Raw genomic sequence first — 19,422 nt, 5'->3', positions numbered from 1 at the left:
TTACATATGTTTGCATTATGCTCTTCAGGCAAAGTTGCTTGGTTATTTTAAATACATAACGTGTAATTTTCTTTGTTTTATATTTAGTTTGATGAAAACTTACAACTGGGAGTGGTATTAAACAGCTTGAAGCATCTTTTTTGAAGAATTGTTCAAATCTGTTCAATCTGCCAAACAGCTGCTTATTTTGAAATGAGATGAGTTGAGTTCACTGTCACTACACAGTGCTCGAATTTCAAGTTTGCGCTCGCAAGTCAAAGCAAAAAATCGTCCGAATGACTGCTTTTGTGTCACTTGTGTCTCAATGCACTACTATATACAGGAGTCACCCCACTCACTTTATCAGTGTTAGTTTCTGGAAAGCGTCACATACTTGAATATTTGTTGAAGATGGCAGCTGGTATTTGTGTTTGGTGATGGGTCTGTTGCATGTGCCACAATCAGGGATCTCTGCACTAATTGACAAGTGTAATTTGTCCGCTTCATGATGAAGAGATGCCTCCACAAGTGAAAACACAATCGACGCTTTTACCCCTACTCTGGGCTTATAGTAGCTGCTCGCCTCGTCACAACCAACTAGCTCCGACAGTGGGACAAGATATACAGTGAGGCTAAAAAAATAGGGTGTAAGTGGAAATTAATTCCTGATCTTTGAGATATGAGTGTTGAGATAAAAACATGGTCACCGAATTAAACTCATACCTCAAGGCACCACTGTATATTGTTTTTTTTTTGGCTGTCAATTTTACAAATGCATGCATACTAAAGATAGTTGTTTCATCAGTACTCACTTTTCCCAGCAGGTAGGAGTGCAGGATCATCAGGTTAGTGGCCATTTCTGCAGGAATCTTTATCTTGTGGGCCTGCAGTTGTGTGTACATGCTGAACAGCACGTTGTGGGAGCTACGGTAGTTACCTGGTCGAGGCGCACCAGAAACGCAGCAGCAAATCAATTAAGATCATAGTTGTTGTGACACATGTATTATGATGTAATGGTAGGTAAACAGCTTTTGGGGTGGAAGTGCTCATACCTGCATTCTGCTCTTCCCTGGCTATGATGATAGCAGTGCGAGCAGCTTCCCTGTACTGCTGCAATGCCATGTAGAGCCGAAACAGGTACTTGGCATCCTGTGTATTAAAAATCAAAACCCCAAAAGTCAAAATGTGCTAAAAGCTTTAATTTTAGTCACACAATGCTGAAGTAGAGACAATTTTATAATAGTTATTTCTATTGAATCAGCAGATATTCACACCAGTTGTTTTTGTAATGAGACTATAACTGCTGCAAGAGTGCAGTAATTAAAACTTCAGCATTATTATATTTGTAAAAGCATTGATGAATCAGCTCTTGTGTTGTATCTACGCAAATAGACTGAGGGGGTGAAAATAAACAGTTTAAGATGGAACTGTCACAGTAAAATGTAAAGAGGAAATAACATAACGCCTTTAATCATCACCTTTGGGATGCCATCACTCTCCCCCATGAGGTATTCTATTAGTAAATTAGTCAGTGAGGTGTCCTTGGCTTGGCCCACCTGTTAGAAAATACACACACGTAGTACATAAAATAAGGATGTTGATAACAGTGATTTCGCACTGGACACAATACTCTCTCACTGTCTCAATGGCCATGTCCAAAGCCAGGCTGTCCTCCGTATTAGGACACTTCAGGAAGTGCTTCAACGCCTGAGGGACACAACAAGAGAGAATGATGCTCAAGCCCAGTGATTACCAAGGGAAATTCTCCAAATTCACTTAATTGGTCAGTATCCATCCATCCATTTTCTGAGCCGCTTCTCCTCACTAGGGTCGCGGGCGTGCTGGAGCCTATCCCAGCTGTCATTGGGCAGGAGGCGGGGTACACCCTGAACTGGTTGCCAGCCAATCGCGGGGCACATAGAAACAAACAACCATTCGCACTCACAGTCATGCCTACGGGCAATTTAGAGTCTCCAATTAATGCATGTTTTTGGGATGTGGGAGGAAACCGGAGTGCCCGGAGAAAACCCACGCAGGCACGGGGAGAACATGCAAACGCCACACAGGCGGGGCCGGGGATTGAACCCAGGTCCTCAGAACCGTGAGGCTGACGCTCTAATCAGTCAGGCCACCGTGCCGCCGATTGGTCAGTATATTATTATTTATTTATGACTCATGTACAGGTATGTGCCAAAAATTTGACTATTGAGGGGAAAGTCCATTTATTTCAATAATTTGTTTCAAAAACTGAAACCTGTATGTTATATTAGTTTACCACTACATAAAGTGAAATATTTCAAGCCTTTATTTATTTCAGTTTTGATGATTATGGCAGAAAGACAAAAAAAAAAAATCCAGTATTTCACAAAATTTGAATATTTCATGTGACCAACAAAAAATTATCTTAAACACAGAAATGTTGGCCTTCTGAAAAGTGTATTAAAGTAATCTGACCTCAGTACTTTGTTGGGCCTCCTTCAGCATGAATTACAGCATCAAGGCAGCGTGGCATGGAGGTGATCAGCCTTTGGCACAATTCAGGTGTTATTGTAGCCTAAGTTGCTTTGATATTGGCCTTCAGATCGTCTGCATTTCAGGGTTTCTGTTCCCTCGTCTTCCTCTTGTCAGTACCCCATAACTTTTCAATGGCGTTCAAGTCAGGCAGGATTTCTGGCCAATCAAGTACTGTTATTCCATGGCTATTTAACCAGGTATTGGTAGTTGTGGCTTTGTGGGCAGGTGCCAAATCCAGCTGGAAAATAAAAGCATTGTCTCCAAAAATCTCATCGGCAGCAGGAAACATGAAGTGCTCTAAAATTTCCTGGTAGACAGCTGCGTATACTGTGGACTTGACTAAAAGACAATGGACCCACACCAGCACATGACATGGGTCCCCAAACCATTACTGACTGTGGAAACTTCACACTGGACCTTTAGCAGTTTGACTTTTGTGCTTCTCCAGTTTTCCTCCAGACTCTGGGACCTTGATTTCCAAATGAAATGCAAAATTTACTTTCTTCTAAAAAGAGTACTTGGGACCACTGGGCAACAGACTCCTTAGCCAGGCATAGACGCTTCTGATGTCGTTTTTGATTCAGGAGTGGCTTGATACATGGAATTCTACAGCTGTAGCCCATGTCATGCAGACGTATGTATGTGGTGGTTCTTGATGCACTGACACCAGCCTCAGTCCACTCCTTATGAAGCTCCCCCAGATTTCTGAATCACCGTTGCTTGAGAATCCTCTCAAGACTGTGGTCATCCCTGTCACTTGTGCACCTTTTCCAGCCACATTTTCTCCTTCCTCTTAACACTCTGTTAATGTACTTTGATACAGCGCTCTGTGTGCATCTAGCTTCTTTTGCAATTTCTTTTTGAGACTTTTTTTCCATTATGGAGGGTATCAATGATGGTTTTCTGCACAACCGTCAAGTCAGCAGTCTTCCCCATGATTCTGAAGCCTCCTAAGTCAGACTGAGACCATTTAAAGGCTGAGGAAAACCTCTGGAGGTATTTTGCACTAATTTGCTGACAAGATTGGGACACGGGGAGCCTACAATGTTGAACTTTGTCATGATATTCAAATTTTGTGAAATACTGGATTTCTTTTTTTTTTTGTCTTTCTGCCATAATCATCCAAATTGAAACAAATACACTTTTTGAAACACATTATTGCAATAAATGGACTTTCCCTCGATATTCAAATTTTTTGGGACATACCTGTATGTTTGTCCATCTATTTGCCAGTGACACTCAGAACAATTAAATGCTCTTCCACTAGATGGCAGGAGGTAGAAATTAACCAGGTATCCATCTGTTGCCATTCATACAAAGGATTAAGTCATGACTTCTGTATATCAGCGTTGTGTTCAATTTAGCAGGCCCAGATTTCACACTGAGTCAGTGCATTTGTGAGTAAATTGAGACAAGATAATTACTATTTCAGTGTATAGATATTTTTCTACCTCTCTATAATACGTGCCTTGGCTCAATGAAGATTGGGAATCAATCAATTCTTCTCATTTGTTTTTCTGCTTTTTTCATTTGCGTTCATAACTGCATGAGTGACTATAGAGATTATTTCAGGCTTTACAGAATGTGTAAGTGAAAGCATAGTGACGAGCTCTTACTCTACTGTACTGTCCACACTTTTGAAAGAATTTGCCCGCCTGCAGGTGGTTCTTCTCTGCCTCAAAGTATAGAGCGATGCTCTGATAGTCCTCCAGTGTTGCATCAGAGCCTGGTGAACACAAACAGCAGCGGTGGTATGCATGTTTCATTTTGCATTAATTAAGACAACAAATGGTGCAAAACAATGAAGCTGTTCCCAGCATTTGAACTTCTAAGACTTGATATTTACAGACCGATGATGTCCGCGTAGACTTCCATCTGTTTGTGCTGCTGTGCAAGCTGGAAGGCTTCATCATTGCACTGAGACAGCACCAGGAAGTGGATGGCCGAGCCATAGTCCTTCAACGACAAGAAGAATCTGCAGACACAACAACATAGTTATGGCTGTTGCAATGATACAAAACAGCAGAGTGAAAGAAAGAAAAGCTTAACTTGCAAGTAATTTTTTTTTTTTTTTTAAAAGAAGTATTTTGGAAGACACATACTATGTGGTTGTGTGTGGTAGTTTTTGTGTCCAGCAGCTTAATAAGGTACCTTTGCACAATCTAATGAGCTCTGATACAAGTACTGTCCGTTTGAATAATTTAACAAGAGGTTTATGACTGCATCATCATACAGGGTCTGAAAGTGTTTCTAATATTTCAGAATATCAATATTGTAGCTAAAAATCCAATAAACATTTCTCAGTATAGTGCAGTGTAGTTCTACACCAACTACACCCACAATAATTAACATGTAGTTCTTTTTATAGTTTGTTTTGCAAAGGTAGACATTTGGATAAAGCTCTCTTCACTACTGCCCCTATACAGTATGCAGGTTTACCGCATAAGTATAAACCAAGACTCTTATGTCTCACCTGGCCACCATCTTTGCTCCTTCAATGCTCTGTGTCTCTCTGACAATACGAACAGCACCTTCTGGATTTTTTAGGTGATCCAGCAGCACACGAGTCACGCTGTCCCAGTCTTTAGCGCTCCCATAGGCTTGTGCTGCCTCTTTATAACTGATGAACACAGAACTCATTACGTTGGTTTGCTTTATTTAAACAAGTCCTGATCTCAGTGGAGAGATCACATAGAACCTACTTGCCATCCGCCTCCTTGGCTTTAGCATACTGCAGGTGGATCTTGGAAGAGGTGACATTAGGCAGCAACTCTCCCACCTTCGCCCTGAAAGAGCAGTTATTTAATTGTTGAGAACTTGAGACCACCTTCAGGGCTGACTGCTAGTGTTTTCGGGCCTTGTCTCACCAATTTTTACAGCGAATATAAACCGATGCTGCCTTGTCGTAGCATTGTCCTTTTTCATAGAGCTGAGCAGCTTCAGACAATTGCTGTTAAACAAAAAACAACAACAATCTAATACACACACAAAACTAATACAGGTCTTTAGATAAATAACGGTCATTAAAAGCCCCTGAGCCCAACCCCGCTTCTCGGGTTGGTGGGGTGGGGTACTCAGCCCCTGCGGTTACAGGATACTTCTGACGGTTATTGTGCATGCCAGACGGTGTCAATTCACTTGCATGTGTCTGCAGACACACACCCCTGGGACTTACTTGCTTTGTCTGGAGCCACTCAGTCATTGCTCTAAATAACTCTTAGAACTATGCAAACCTCCTGGGTAACCCATCAAGCCTGCATCAGACTAAAGACAAATGTGGTCTTTTACGATTGCACCATGTCGGACTATAAATAATGATATACAGATCATAAAATCGTGCCGTATCTCGGTCAGACAGTGGCAACACTACACAACGTGTATTCCGATACCACCATATCCCGTCTTTTACGAACACTGGGCTTTATCTTGTCAAATCAAACACTGTTGGAAAGGCAGAACCAGAAAACGTGTCACCGGTCAACGTAACCGGACACACCCGTTAATGGAAACAACAAAAACAATGGATCGCGTCAATGTATTGTATTGTTTTGGGGAGGAGAACAAAAACATGAAAAGCATGGTGCAGTCACTGGTGCTCGGGAGTGGGCTCTCCATTCAAGAACAGCTTGACGTACGTTCACGTAATTTTAATACAATACGGCTCGCAAGCTGGCAACATAATGTTATTTAGCCTAGCAAGCTAGTGCTAGCACTAACATTTATACTTTACAACAGCAGGATTTATGGGGCCAGCGAGCGAGTTTAAAAAAAATTATACTCGATCACTGATCCGATCACAAGATGGAGCAATGTGTATTTAGTGTGACTTGTTTATTTACTGTATATACTTGTGTACTGTATACTGAGTACAACATTACAACATGACATAAATACTGTAATGGGTGCTAACTTACTGTAATTAAATTACTTCACTCACACCGACACATTATAGCATGATTCAACAGACAGCACTAGCTTGCTAGGCGACATAACGTTTTGTTGCCTGCTTGCGACCCATATCCGTATTAAAAGTATGTGACTATACCTTAAGCAATCCTTGAACGAACGTCTTCTCCCGAGCACCAGGTGACCACCACCACGATGTTTTTCCATTTTGTTCTTATCATACACGCGATGCAATCCATTTTTGTTGTCGTCGCCATGGTAACGAGTGTATCCGGTGGCGTTTGAGTCGAAAAGATACAGCCCCGACAAGGCTAAAAATAAATCAGGCTTTGGATTTGAATATACTGTACACGATGGCGACACGGAACTTTTGCGGAACAGATCAACGACGTCATTGATCGCATCTGTCACAGATATGACATTAAGGCCATCAGCATAAAATGCTAATTATCGTCCGATACCGATCAAGTGGGTGGAAAGTCTACTAACGTTTGTATGTAAACATGCCGGCGTTCTGTCAAATCCATCCATCCATCCATTTTCTGAGCCGCTTCTCCCCACTAGGGTCGCGGGCATGCTGGAGCCTATCCCAGCTATCATCGGGCAGGAGGCGGGGTACACCCTGAACTGGTTGCCAGCCAATCGCAGGGCACATACAAACAAACAACCATTCGCACTCACATTGGCACCTACGGGCAATTTAGTCTCCAATTCATGCATGTTTTTCGGGATGTGGGAGGAAATGGAGTGCCCGGAGAGAACCCACGCAGGCACGGGGAGAACATCCAAACTCCACACAGGCGGGGCCGGGGATTGAACCCCGGTCCGCATAACTGTGAGGCTGACGCTCTAACCAGTCATCCACCGTGCCGCTTCTGTCAAATCATGCTTAAAAAAAAAAAATAATAATAATAAGTCAACTCTTACCTTCATACTTTCCAGTATGGCTGCACATTCTTTCTTAAGGACTCTACTTGGATGCTGAATAGCCTGTGCCACTCCTCTCCTTATGTCCCCCATCCGAATGGACATCCTGGCTACACCTGCCAGGCACACCTCATCATGTTCCTGGAACTGCAACCCGAATGACACGGTAGTGAGAAAACAACAGAGCAAAGACCAAAAAGTACACAACATTTATTTAAAAAATGAATATTATATATTATATTATTATTATATTATATATCTCCTTTATACGAGACAAACTTTCTGTCTCATCAAATCATACTTTGACTGTAGAAAAGCAAAGGATAGCCATGCGTAGTGCCTTTAAAAAGACAATAATGTTCAGGGGTGGTTCAAATCTTTGAGGAACATGGAAAATAATAACTCACTTCGCACTTCATTATGACATACAATATCAAATCTAAACCAATAATGCTAAAAAAAATTATAGTAAAATAACGCATGTATGTATGTGTGTATGTATGTATATACATACGTACGCATCTTCTAGTTTAGTTATCATGGAGATCAAATCTATTCCACTTACTTTATTGTTATGAGTCATGCCTTTTTCATAGTGCGCCAGAGCATTCATGTAGTCCCCACTACAGAGAGCGAGTGAGAGAAAAACAGATCGTGTATCAGATCGAGCATTTCAGATGATAGAATTAGGATTTGTTTCGGTGTATATATGCACATAAACTCCAGATGAACGGCATATTCTTTGGAGAGAAATGGAATCTGGTCTTCTGCTAAACCCTTAGCTAATTTCAGAGCGCTGTCCCAGTGTAGCAGGTCTCTCCTCATCTAACAAACAAACACTAATTTAACTTACAACAACTGGTTAGTTCAGAATTCTTAAGACCACAAAGTGGATCTGACCTCCAGGGCAGCTATGGGACAGCTTGAGGCCAGATAAAGGTCCTGAGCAAGACAGAAGTCCTCCAGGAACATGGCCAAATGGCCTGCAAGTAAGCTATTATCCTCGATGCCCTATGAATAAAAAAAATATATATATTACATATATGTATATTATTTCTTTATGGATTTATGAATTTCATGCTACATTTGTTACAAAAGCCCAAGCCTATTTGCCAAGCAATACCCAAACCTCCACCACCCATAGTTGTACCTGGATGGCCTGCAGTGACATCACCATGCCCACATTGCCACACATGCGGTAGAAGTAGATGGCTTGCTCGACCTCCATATGGACCAGACAGGCCTTCCCGATCTCTGCCTTGTTGGCCTCACTGCCCTCAGTCAAGCACAGATCCCAGGCTTCATAAAACCTGAGCAGTGACACGCACACACGTCAAAATTCTCTACCCTTGATAAATGGAACGCCACCCACTGTTCTTGAAAGAAGAGGCTAAAAATAATGAATGAAAAATACACACTACAAATGACCTACAGAAAAGTTCATTAAATCCCTGTGACGGATGGACGGTTTTACATATTTAAAACTTAAACTATGAAGAAACTTTGGGGACCAGTGTCATACTTCACCAAATGCACTATAAATGCTCATTGAAGCAGTAGAAAGACAGTAGAATGCAGTGATTTGGTGTTGCATGGATTAAGTTACAGCTGAATAAAAAAACAAAACAAATAAATATTTGCCCTATTTTGACCATTTACAATACCAGAGACTAAAATAAATTAAAATTAATAGGAACCCCTTAAACCCTGAAAATATGGAAAATACAAAAGTTTGAAAAAGAATAAGGGGAACTTTCAACTGGTGGATTGGTGACAAGATTTTAGGCCTCCAACCAATTAACATTTTCCAAATTAGTAAAACCTATCTGGCAGTGCCAAGAAATCAAGACTTTCCAATTAACAGCAGTGGGGCTAACCTCTTAAGCTGGAGGGCCTGCATGAGCTGCTTGCCAAGTTCTGGCTGTGACCCAGACCATGTGTTTGTTGTGTGTTCAAGGAAGGAGTGTGTGCTCAGAGCCACTTCACTGATCTTGCCGCTTGCCGTCTGGCATGTCAGCATCCCATTGTAGAGCAGCATAGGCTTCTGGGAGGAGAGAAGTGGAGTACTCCCCACTAACACCACTCGCGGGCCTAAGTGGCCAGGAGGAGATAAGAAAACTATAGATTAAAATATAAATTATAGATTAAAATAACAGTCCAACTCTCTTTTCTTTTAAGAATATCTCATTTGTTTTGGGGTGAACGGTCTCCAAGTGACTGGTTCCCAGTCTATCACAGGGTGACTGTGAATGGCATTGACTGGGAATCAAGCAATGAAACCACTACATTACCCATGCCAACATTTACAATACAATAACAACATTAAAAAGGACAACTTTGAAATCTGGGTGTGGTGTTTCCCTACCATATATGGTGGTTTTATGCACGGCATAGGTGTAGACCTTGTCATCGTCGTAAGCTACAAACACTCCTCTGTCAGCGTGCCAGTTGTCCCACAGCACTCCAGTGATGGTGGGGGAGAAGTTTGGAAGCTCAAGGCACAAATCTGCTGCCTGGAATGCCACATGAACTCATCAGTTTGAGCACCGATCTCATCCTGAATGACTTGCATTGTGAGTTGTGAACATTGATAAGGAGGACAAACAGATCAAATATAATTATCGAGCCGTCGGTTTTCTATAGTCCTTGGGTTCGCTGAAACCTAACTCAGCTGACTTTGGGCAAGAGGCTATGTACACCTTGGACTGGTTGCCAGTCAAACACAAGCCACATAGAGACAAAGAAATAACGAGCCCGGATAAATGCAGAGGGTTGCATCAGGAAGGGCATCTGGTTTAAAACTCTGCCAAACAAATATGAGCGTTAATCCAAAGAATTCCATACCGCATCGGTCATGGCCCAGGTTAACAACATCCGCCACAAGCGGCATTAACCTACAGGGCGCTGGTGAAAATTCAGCTACTGTGGGTCAAAGATGAAGGAGGGGTGGAAAGCAGGTTCTTAGGCAGAAAGAGAAGAGCAAAGCACAGAGCCGAGAACTGAATGTGGGGACTTTGAATGTTGGGACTGTGACAGAACTGAATGTGGGGACTTTGAATGTTGGGACTGTGACAAGAAAAGCTCGGGAGTTGGTTGACATGATGATTAGGAGAAAGTTTGATATAGAGTGTGTCCAGGAGAGCAGGTAGAAAGGCTGTAAGGCAAAAATTTAGGGGCAGGGTTCAAACTATTTTACCATGGTGTAGAAGGGAAGCGAAATGGAGTATGGGTTATTTTAAAGGAAGAGTGAGCTAAGAATGTCTTGCAGGTGAAAAGAGTATCAGATCGAGTGATGAGGATGAAACTAGAAATTGAGAATGTTATGTATAATGTGAATTGTGGCTATGCCCCACTGATAGGGTGTGACCTAGAAATGAAAAAGAAAAAAGTCTGGAAGGAGCTACACAAAGTAGTTCTGAGCATTCCAGCCAGAAAGAGAGTCATGATTGGTGCATATTGTAATGGACATGTTGGTGAAGGAAACAGAGGTGATGAAGAAGTGACGGGTAGAGTCAGCATCCAGGAATGGAGGAAGAGATGGTGGTAGACTTTGCAAAAAGGTTGGAAATGGCTGCAGTGAACACTTTCTTTCAGAAGAGGCAGGAACATAGGGTGACCTACAAGAGCGGAGGTAGACGCACGAGCAGACGATGTAATCTGAATGAGGTTAATGACTGTAAGGTAATGGTAGGGGAGAGTGTGCCTAGACAGCATAAAACGGTGGTGTGTGAGATGACAGGAGAGTACTTGGTGTATCTTCTGGTAGGAAAGGGGAGATGGAGACTTGGTGGTGGAACCTCAAAGTACAGGAAATCATACAAGGAAAGAGGTTAGCTAAGAAGAAGTGGGAAACTGGGAGGATCAAGGAGAGGAGAAAGGAATACATGGAGATGTGACATAGGGCAAAGGCCAAACAAGAGGCATATGATAACATGTATGCCAGGCTGGATACTAAAGAAGGAGAACAAGATCTATATAAGTTGGCCAGAAAGAGGAATAGAGATGGGAAGGATGTGCAGCAGGTTAGGCTGATTAACGATAGGGATGGAAATTGTTGACTCGTGCCAGTAGTGTGCTACATAGATGGAAAGAATACTTTCAGGAGTTGATGAATGAGGAAAATGAAAGAGAGGAGTAGAAGAGGCAAGTTTGGTGGACCAGTAAGTACCAATGATAGTAAGGGGGAAGTTAGAAAGGCACTAAAGAGGATGAAAAATTGAAAGGCAGTTGGTACGTGATGACATACCTGTGGAGGTATGGAAGCACCTAGGAGAGGTGGCTGTGAAGCTTTTGACCAGGTTGTTCAACAGAATTCTAGCGGGTGAGAAGATGCTTGAGGAATGGAGGAAAAGTGTGCTGCTGCCCATTTTTAAGAACAAGGGCGATGTGCAGAGCTGTGGGAACTATAGAAGAGTAAAGTTGACGAGCCACACAATTAAGTTATGGTAGAGAGTAGTGGAGGCTGGACTCAGGACAGATGGTGAGTATATGCGAGCAACAGTATGGTTTCATGCCTAGAAAGAGTACCACAGAAGCATTATTTGCCCTAAGGATGTTGATGGAAAAGTACAGAGAAGGTCAGAAGGAGCTACATTGTGTCTAGATCTAGAGAACGCCTATGACAGAGTACCCATAGAGAAACTGTGGTACTGCATGCGGAAGTCTGGAGTGGAAGAAGAGATCGCAAGGGTGGAGGACTTTAAATACTTGGGGTCAACAATCCAGAGCAATGGTGACTGTTGTAAGGAAGTGAAGAAACAGGTCCAGGCAGGTTGGAACGGGTGAAGGAAGGTGTCAGGTGTGTTATGTGACAAGTGTCTCTGCCAGGATGAAGGGCAAAGTTTATAAAACAGTGGTGAGGCCTGCCATGATTAGAGACAGTGGCACTGAAGAGACAACAGGAAGCAGAGCTGGAGGTGGTGGAAATTAAGACGTTGAGGTTCTCTCTAGGAGTGACCAGGTTGGATAAAATTAGAAATGAGCTCATCAGAGGGACAGCCAAAGATAGATGTTTTGGAGACAAAGTTAGCAAGAGCAGACTTTGATGGTTTGGACATGTCCAGAGGAGAGATAGTGAGAATATTGGTAGAAGGATGATGAGGATGGAGCTGCCAGGCAAGAGAGCTAGAGGAAGACCAAAGAGAAGGATGATAGATAGGGAAGACATAAGGGCAATTGGTGTTAGAGAGGAGGATGCAGGACATACTGTAGGCTTACATGGAAAATTATGACACGCTGTGGCGACCCCTAACGAGATAAGCCGAAAGGAAAAGAAGAAGTTGCACACTTCGGGTGTCATTGTCTCATATTACCCCATGATGGAACCAGCTTGTTGAAGAAAAACAAGCCCAGGGCTCCCAACAAATTACAACATCCACCGTAATGTTCAATTGTAGTTTTAACTTTTTTTTTTTTTTTTCCATTTGTTACTATGCCGATCTGTCAAAATACTGTATTACATGACACTGTTACGTGGGGCAAAAAAGGTTGTGGACCGCTGATTCAATGAACCCAACATGCACGATTTTGGAATATGGGCGGAAGCTGGAGTTAGTTAGTGAGTTAGAGCTTTCAATGCATGAGGCACTATTAGGCCTCAATTCCAGTTTCTGTAATCTGTATTTATTTTTTTTATTTTTTTTAACGGGAGCAGGTCATTGGCCTACTGCCCAACCCAAGCACCTGGTATTCTTTCTTATTAAATACATTGGTGGATTTTATGGTGATGTGTTGCAATGATGTTACACTATTTACTCAGCTGGCACTGGTACACGCTAACAATCAGCAAAATCACCAAATTCTATACTGCCGAAGCGAACTGAACCTCTTAGTGTAAATTTCATCATTGTATCTATGAATACATGTCTTGAATTGGCAGTGTTTACAGACAGGTACTGTAAAAGTGTGTCAAGAATTGTGCACATTGTATGTACTCACACTTGAAAGGGTGAGCAGGAAGCCGCTCTTCTTGTCATCAATGAAGACCAACCGTGTACCATTTACATCAGGGAAAACTTTACTCACTGCCACAGTGTGGCTAAAAGTGCTCACAGTCTCCCAATCCTCTACTAGGACGCACACCACGTTACCTAACTGGAAGAGCAGCAGAAGGAATCCAGGAATCCAGTGAAGGGAGATTGATACAGGAATTCTGCATGCTTGCTTTTATAAATACATATAATTAAAAAATGAATGAATGAGCAAGTGCTGTGGCAGGTGGTGAGCCTTACATCAGTGCCATAGTAGAGGAAGTCAGCGGTGAGCGCGTGGCAAAAGATACGACCTTTTCTGTCATCGTCTGGAAACAACTTCATCTGCTTCCTCTCCTCCTGTTCACTGCCATCAATCTAGAATACAAACAAGGTAACATGTATGGATACCTTGTTTGTAACTCACTAATATGCTAATAGGCACATTACACAAATAAATGTGACTTACCATGTGCAGTTGCACTTTACCATCAAACAATGCTGCAGCATATTTTGCATTAAGGCACATGTTGGCAACCGTCCCGAAGTACTCAGTCTCCTTCAGTTTGGTAAAAGCTGAACATAAATAGTCCAGTAAAACAAATTGTGTGAAGTGATATGACTTAATGAAAGATTGTTAACATGACACACACCAGATTCTTGTTCAAGCGGTGCGTAGAACCAGGCTTTGTTGTTCATTCCAACAGCAACATGGTAGGGTCCCACAGCGATGAAAGTTGGTTCTACTTCTACTTGTATGGCCACTGGAGTTGTCTGCAAAACAACTGAGTTACTAAGGCACACAGTAACCCGAGTGAGCAGTCTTTTAATTATCCAGCATGTTTTGCTGCAGTCACTTTTACAACTCACAATTCACTAATACTCTGCGTTTGGCTGGCGACCAGTAAAAGGAGTACCCCACCTTTTGCCCAAAGTCAGCTGGGATTCGTTCCCACTCACACGCAACCATAATGAGTTCTAGTGCCATAGAAAATGGATGGATGAATTTTCCAAATTTGATTAAGTCCACACAGAAAGCAGAAACAAAACTTGAGATGCAATTTGGGAGTTTTATCAAAAAATATAGCTTTCAAAATGATAGTTTTAATATGTTTGTAAAGTGAGTAAGCTTATATTTAGTCAACTGAAGTGTGGTATGACATGAAAGAAAGTTTTCACAAGCAATTAAATATAGGGTGTGGCAAAACAGTGAATGAAATAATATGCTTAAATCCCAGATGGAATCCATTTTTGCCACAGCCTTTGTTCAATCGGTTTCAGGTTCCAATAATGCAAGTCCTCACCCCATAGTTTGACACTGTGACCTCCAACAAAGATGTCAGGTAAGCCAGTCTTGTTCCATAGCTGTCCCCCAGAATAGGAAGCTTTGTGAGGAAGACATGGAGAGTGCCTTTCTGTGTGGATACTGCCAGCAACTGGCCATCATCTGTCCAACTCAGCTGGTCCAGACCTGAGCAGACACCGTGGGAGTCAAGGTGTTTGGTACATTTGGTACATTTCAAATACTGTAAAGTAAGAAACCTCCTTACCTTTAGTCTCATCCTCCAGCTGAATCACATTGCTAATGTATTTGAGGTCAGAGAGATCGTGGATCTTTATGCTGCAGTGTACACAGGGATTTAGTTTGTGTCATCCTACATCACATAAGTGTTAGTTCCATTAGGAGTTTATACATACCTGTTGTCCCCACAAGAAGCAGCCTTGTTTAATGCTGATGAGATGGCTACACTGTTGAGACTGTCTTTATGATTCCGAGCCTGGCAGAGCTCATGCCCAATCTCTCTAACGTGAGTTGAAATAACCACAAAGTATCCATGAGAGAAGCCAATGAGTATATAGCCATCACCAAACCTGATAAAAGTGGAAGAAAATCCCTAATAATCTTACTCGTGTATTTTGCAATAATAATAAAACTGAATGATAGTGCTTTTTTAAATACTCAAAAGACACTATGCAATGTTCTGTGCGTGTTCATCTGTCCTTTACCAGCGATAAGAGACGATGCGCCCATAACTCGCGTCAAACGCCAGCTCATACCAGTCGTCGGTGTTGTTGACGCTGAAAAGGACCAACATTTTCTTTTCCACGCAGACACTCACCTAGAGAGCAAAATGCCAGTAAGTAAATGCAATGCATTCTATAATACACTCACTGGACACTTCACTATGTACACCTGCTAGCTAAAATTCAATGCAAGTGGTGTCAGAAAGTCTGCCTAAACAAAGATAACAGTTATCACATTTTAGTCAAACTGTCAGAGTTAACAGTTAAACCATATGTTTATTGTTCTGGCTGTAGGTTGCTGTGATGTAGAACCAGTGAGTTATCCATCCATCCATTATCTGTACTGCTTAACCTCATTAGGGTCGCAGATGAGTTGGAGCCTACCCCAGCAGACTTTGGGCGAGAGGCAGGCTACACCCTGGATTGGACACCAGCCAAATGCAGGGCACATTTAGACAAACAACCATTCAGACTCACATTCACACTTTAGGTCAATTTAAGAGTCATCAATCAACCTAAGAAGCATGCAAGAGAGAAAGAAGGAAAGAAGCCAGAGTACCCAGAGAAAACCCACGCAAGCACAGGGAGAACATAATAAACATGAACATATTATCAGATCAGGCGGCACGGTGCACGACTGGTTAGAGCGTCAGCCTCACAGTTCTGAGGACCCGGGTTCAATCCCCGGCCCCACCTGTGTGGAGTTTGCATGTTCTCCCCGTGCCTGCGTGGGTTTTCTCCGGGCACTCCGGTTTCCTCCCACATCCCAAAAACATGCATTCATTGGAGACTCTAAATTGCCCGTAGGCATGACTGTGAGTGCGAATGGTTGTTTGTTTCTATGTGCCCTGCGATTGGCTGGCAACCAGTTCAGGGTGTACCCCGCCTCCTGCCCGATGACAGCTGGGATAGGCTTCTGCATGTGCGCGACCCTAGTGAGGAGAAGCGGCTCAGAAAATGGATGGATGGATACCATCAGATCAATACTTTTCTGACAGTGTCAATATGAACTGAGGATTATTATACTGGAACAGGTAGATTTTTTTTATGTAATTATATTTTTAGCTCTTATCTTACTGAGAGTATAATTAGCAATCACATTATCTGTGCTGCGGCATGCGGACGAATGGTTCAAATCCGGGCTCCGGCTTTCCTGTGTGCAGTTTTCATAGTCTCCTCGTGCTTAAGTGGTACTCCAGTTTCCTCCCACATTCCAGAAACATTGATGCATAATTAAATACTCTTAATTGTCCTTAGGTGTGAATGTGAATGTGAATGTTTGTTTGTATGTTTGTCTACAGTATATGCAATTGGCTGGCGACCAGTCAAGGGTGTAGCCCACCTCTCACCCAAAGTCAGCTGGGATAGGCTTGCGACTCTAATAAGGATAGTCAGTTTAGAAATGGGCTTAATCGGTGGATGAATATATCTGTGTTATCATGCTAATTGGTAAATAAGAATACAGTGCCATAAAAAAATATTGGGCCGCTTCTCAAATTCCTATATTTGTGGATAGTTTCCCCACTTTAATGTTCAAGATCTTCAAACATATGTAAATGTCAGACAAATATAACCCAAGTGAACTTAAAATGGTGTTTTTAAAAGGTGACTTCATTTATTAAGGGAAAAAAACTATTCAAAGTTACCTGGCCCTATGTGAAAAAGTAATGCCCCCCTAAACCTAATAACTGGTTCGGCCATCCTCAGCAGCAACAACCAAAATCAAGTGTTTTCTATCACTGGCGATGAGTGTTTCACATCTCTGTGGAGATATTTTGGCCCACTCTTCCTTTCAGAATTGTTTGAATTCAGAAGACAATTAGGGTTTTCAAGCATGAACAGGCTTTTTAAGGTCATGCCACTGCATTTCAATCGGATTCAAGTCTGGACTTTGACTAGGCCACTCCAAAACCTTCATTTTTTAAAAGCCATTCAGAAGTTGACTTGCTGGTGTGTTTTGGATTATTATCCTGCTGCAGAACCCACGTGTGCTTCAGCTTGTGGTCACAGACTAATGGCTGAGCCGAATGTTCTCCTTCAGGATTTTCAGTTAAAGAGCAGAATTCATGGTTCCATCAATCAATCACAGCAAGTTGTCCAGGTCCTGAAGTAGAAAGCAGCCCAAGACAATCACACTACCACCACCATGTTTAACTGTTGGTATAATGTTCTTTTTCTCAAATGCTGTGCTACATTTACGCCAGATGTAACGAAACACACGCCTTCCAAAAAGCTCAACTCTTATCTCGTCAGTCCATATAATATTCTCCCAAAAGTCTTGGGAATCATTCAGATGTGTTTTTGCAAAAGTAAGACGAGCCTTTATATTTTTTTTGGTCAGCAGTGGTTTTCACTTTGAAACTCTGCCATGGATGCCATTTTTGGCCAGTCTTTTCCTTATTGTTGTGTCATGAACACTGACCTTAACTGAGGCAAGGGAGGCCTGCAGTTCTTTAGAGGTTGTCTGGGTTCCTTTGTGGCCTCCTGGATGAGTGGATTGCTGTTCTCTTGGGGTAATCTTTGTAGGCCAGCCACTCTTGGGAAGTTTCACCACTGTTCCATGTTTTCTCCATGTGAGGATAGTGACTCTCCCGATGGTTTGCTGGATTTTAAATCTTTAAAAATGGCTTTTGTAACCCTTTCCAGACTTATAGATGTCAATTACTTTATTTCTCGACTGTTCCGTAATTTTTTTGGATCGTGTCATTTTTTTGCAGCTTTTCTAGATCTTTTGTCCAACTTGATTTTGTCGGGACAGATTCTGTTTAAGTGATTTCTTGATTGTAAATGTCTGGAGGTAATCAGGCTTGCGTGTTTTCAGTGAAAATTAACCAAAAATTGTGAAAATTAATTAATTCATGATTTAACAAGTAGGGTAATTACTTTTTCCACACAGGGCCAGGTAACTTTGAATAGTTTTTTTCCTTAATAAATGAAATCACCATTTAAAATTACATTTGAAGTTCACTCTGGTTATATTTCTCTGATATTTACATTTGTCTGACAATCTTAAATATAAAAGTGTGTGGGGGGGAGATAAATATATAAGAATTTGAGAAGGGGGCCAATACTTTTTCAGCGGGGGGACATTCCATTGCACATAACTTGAGTCAATCATATACATAGATGGGATAAGGTGAATATTGTGACCTGTTATTACCTCCATAAAGCAGGTGAATTCTTGACAAACTGCTGGAAGGTTTTTGCACTACAGTGTAAATGGTACAAACTAAATGCATCAACTTCAAATTACTTTTTTCGTGCAAGTGGGAATGATGAGTGCCATTGAAAAGCAACACACTATATAACTCACAGTGTTCTCTCCCTGGGATGTCCTTTCGCTTGTCTTCATCATGGAAAAGTAAATGTCTGTAGGAGCACCACGCAGTTTTATCTAGAACAAATTAAGAACATGTCAGCGCACTACATTGTATTTACATGTAGTTACTATTATCTGATGGTACTTGTTTATTGATACATCCATTTTCTGAGCCGCTGCCCCTCACTAGGGTCGCGGGCGTGCTGGAGCCTATCCCAGCTATCATCGGGCAGGAGGCGGGGTACACCCTGAACTGGTTGCCAGCCAATCGCAGGGCACATACAAACAAACAACCATTCGCACTCACATTCACACCTACGGGCAATTTAGAGTTGTCAATTAACCTACCACGCATGTTTTTGGGATGTGGGAGGAAACCGGAGTTCCCGGAGAAAACCCACCCAGGCACGGGGAGAACGTGCAAACTCCACACAGGCGTGGCCGGGGATTGAACCCCGGTCCTCAGAACTGTGAGGCAGACGCTCTAACTAGTCGCCCACCGTGCCGCTTTATTGATACAGTATTTAAAATTTCCGATACACAGTTAGAGCCCTTGTAAAATAAATAATATGAGTAAACCATATTTCAAGAACAGTGTACATCTGCGCGCTGACAATGTGGTTTTTGTGCTCGACTTGACTACCTCTCGGATTGTGTCCCCCTCTTGATTGCTGATGCTCAGATTATTGTCATCACAGCCAAGGGCCAGTAGATTCTGAGCATTCCAGCAGCCACAGGTGATTTTCTTGGTATGTTTTCCTAGCATGCATGGCAAGAGAGTGA

General features: G+C 42.2%; 1 protein-coding gene across 7 annotated transcripts in view; it reads right to left on the bottom strand.

The window, feature by feature from the left end:
* The window catches only part of wdr19 (WD repeat domain 19), a 33,418-nt gene that overhangs the window by 12,111 nt on the left and 1,885 nt on the right, over positions 1 to 19,422 (bottom strand). For 6 of the 7 annotated variants that reach the window (XR_009768727.1, XR_009768729.1, XR_009768728.1 and 3 more), the window contains exons 6-31: positions 19,283 to 19,398; positions 18,634 to 18,714; positions 15,303 to 15,415; positions 14,994 to 15,167; positions 14,846 to 14,916; positions 14,600 to 14,766; positions 13,949 to 14,069; positions 13,765 to 13,871; positions 13,557 to 13,673; positions 13,264 to 13,419; positions 9,692 to 9,839; positions 9,204 to 9,417; positions 8,477 to 8,636; positions 8,227 to 8,337; positions 8,042 to 8,151; positions 7,892 to 7,949; positions 7,327 to 7,473; positions 5,361 to 5,443; positions 5,196 to 5,279; positions 4,967 to 5,113; positions 4,344 to 4,468; positions 4,110 to 4,219; positions 1,618 to 1,686; positions 1,458 to 1,535; positions 1,032 to 1,128; positions 792 to 916 (exon numbers count right to left, since the gene is read on the bottom strand). Coding sequence is in view for 3 of the 7 variants with exons in the window: in XM_061678939.1 (XP_061534923.1) it covers positions 792 to 916; positions 1,032 to 1,128; positions 1,458 to 1,535; positions 1,618 to 1,686; positions 4,110 to 4,219; positions 4,344 to 4,468; positions 4,967 to 5,113; positions 5,196 to 5,279; positions 5,361 to 5,443; positions 7,327 to 7,473; positions 7,892 to 7,949; positions 8,042 to 8,151; positions 8,227 to 8,337; positions 8,477 to 8,636; positions 9,204 to 9,417; positions 9,692 to 9,839; positions 13,264 to 13,419; positions 13,557 to 13,673; positions 13,765 to 13,871; positions 13,949 to 14,069; positions 14,600 to 14,766; positions 14,846 to 14,916; positions 14,994 to 15,167; positions 15,303 to 15,415; positions 18,634 to 18,714; positions 19,283 to 19,398 (3,089 nt within the window). In the remaining 4 variants the exon portion in view is untranslated. Of the gene's footprint in view, positions 1 to 791; positions 917 to 1,031; positions 1,129 to 1,457; positions 1,536 to 1,617; positions 1,687 to 4,109; positions 4,220 to 4,343; positions 4,469 to 4,966; positions 5,114 to 5,195; positions 5,280 to 5,360; positions 5,444 to 7,326; positions 7,474 to 7,891; positions 7,950 to 8,041; positions 8,152 to 8,226; positions 8,338 to 8,476; positions 8,637 to 9,203; positions 9,418 to 9,691; positions 9,840 to 13,263; positions 13,420 to 13,556; positions 13,674 to 13,764; positions 13,872 to 13,948; positions 14,070 to 14,599; positions 14,767 to 14,845; positions 14,917 to 14,993; positions 15,168 to 15,302; positions 15,416 to 17,306; positions 17,337 to 18,633; positions 18,715 to 19,282; positions 19,399 to 19,422 lie in introns of those variants that run through there. The other variant, XR_009768730.1, reaches the window with a different exon arrangement.

The sequence above is a fragment of the Phycodurus eques genome, chromosome 6 (genome assembly GCF_024500275.1).
Source record: "Phycodurus eques isolate BA_2022a chromosome 6, UOR_Pequ_1.1, whole genome shotgun sequence".
Classification (NCBI taxonomy): Eukaryota; Metazoa; Chordata; class Actinopteri; order Syngnathiformes; family Syngnathidae; genus Phycodurus; species Phycodurus eques.
This window is presented reverse-complemented; position numbering and strand designations above follow the sequence as displayed.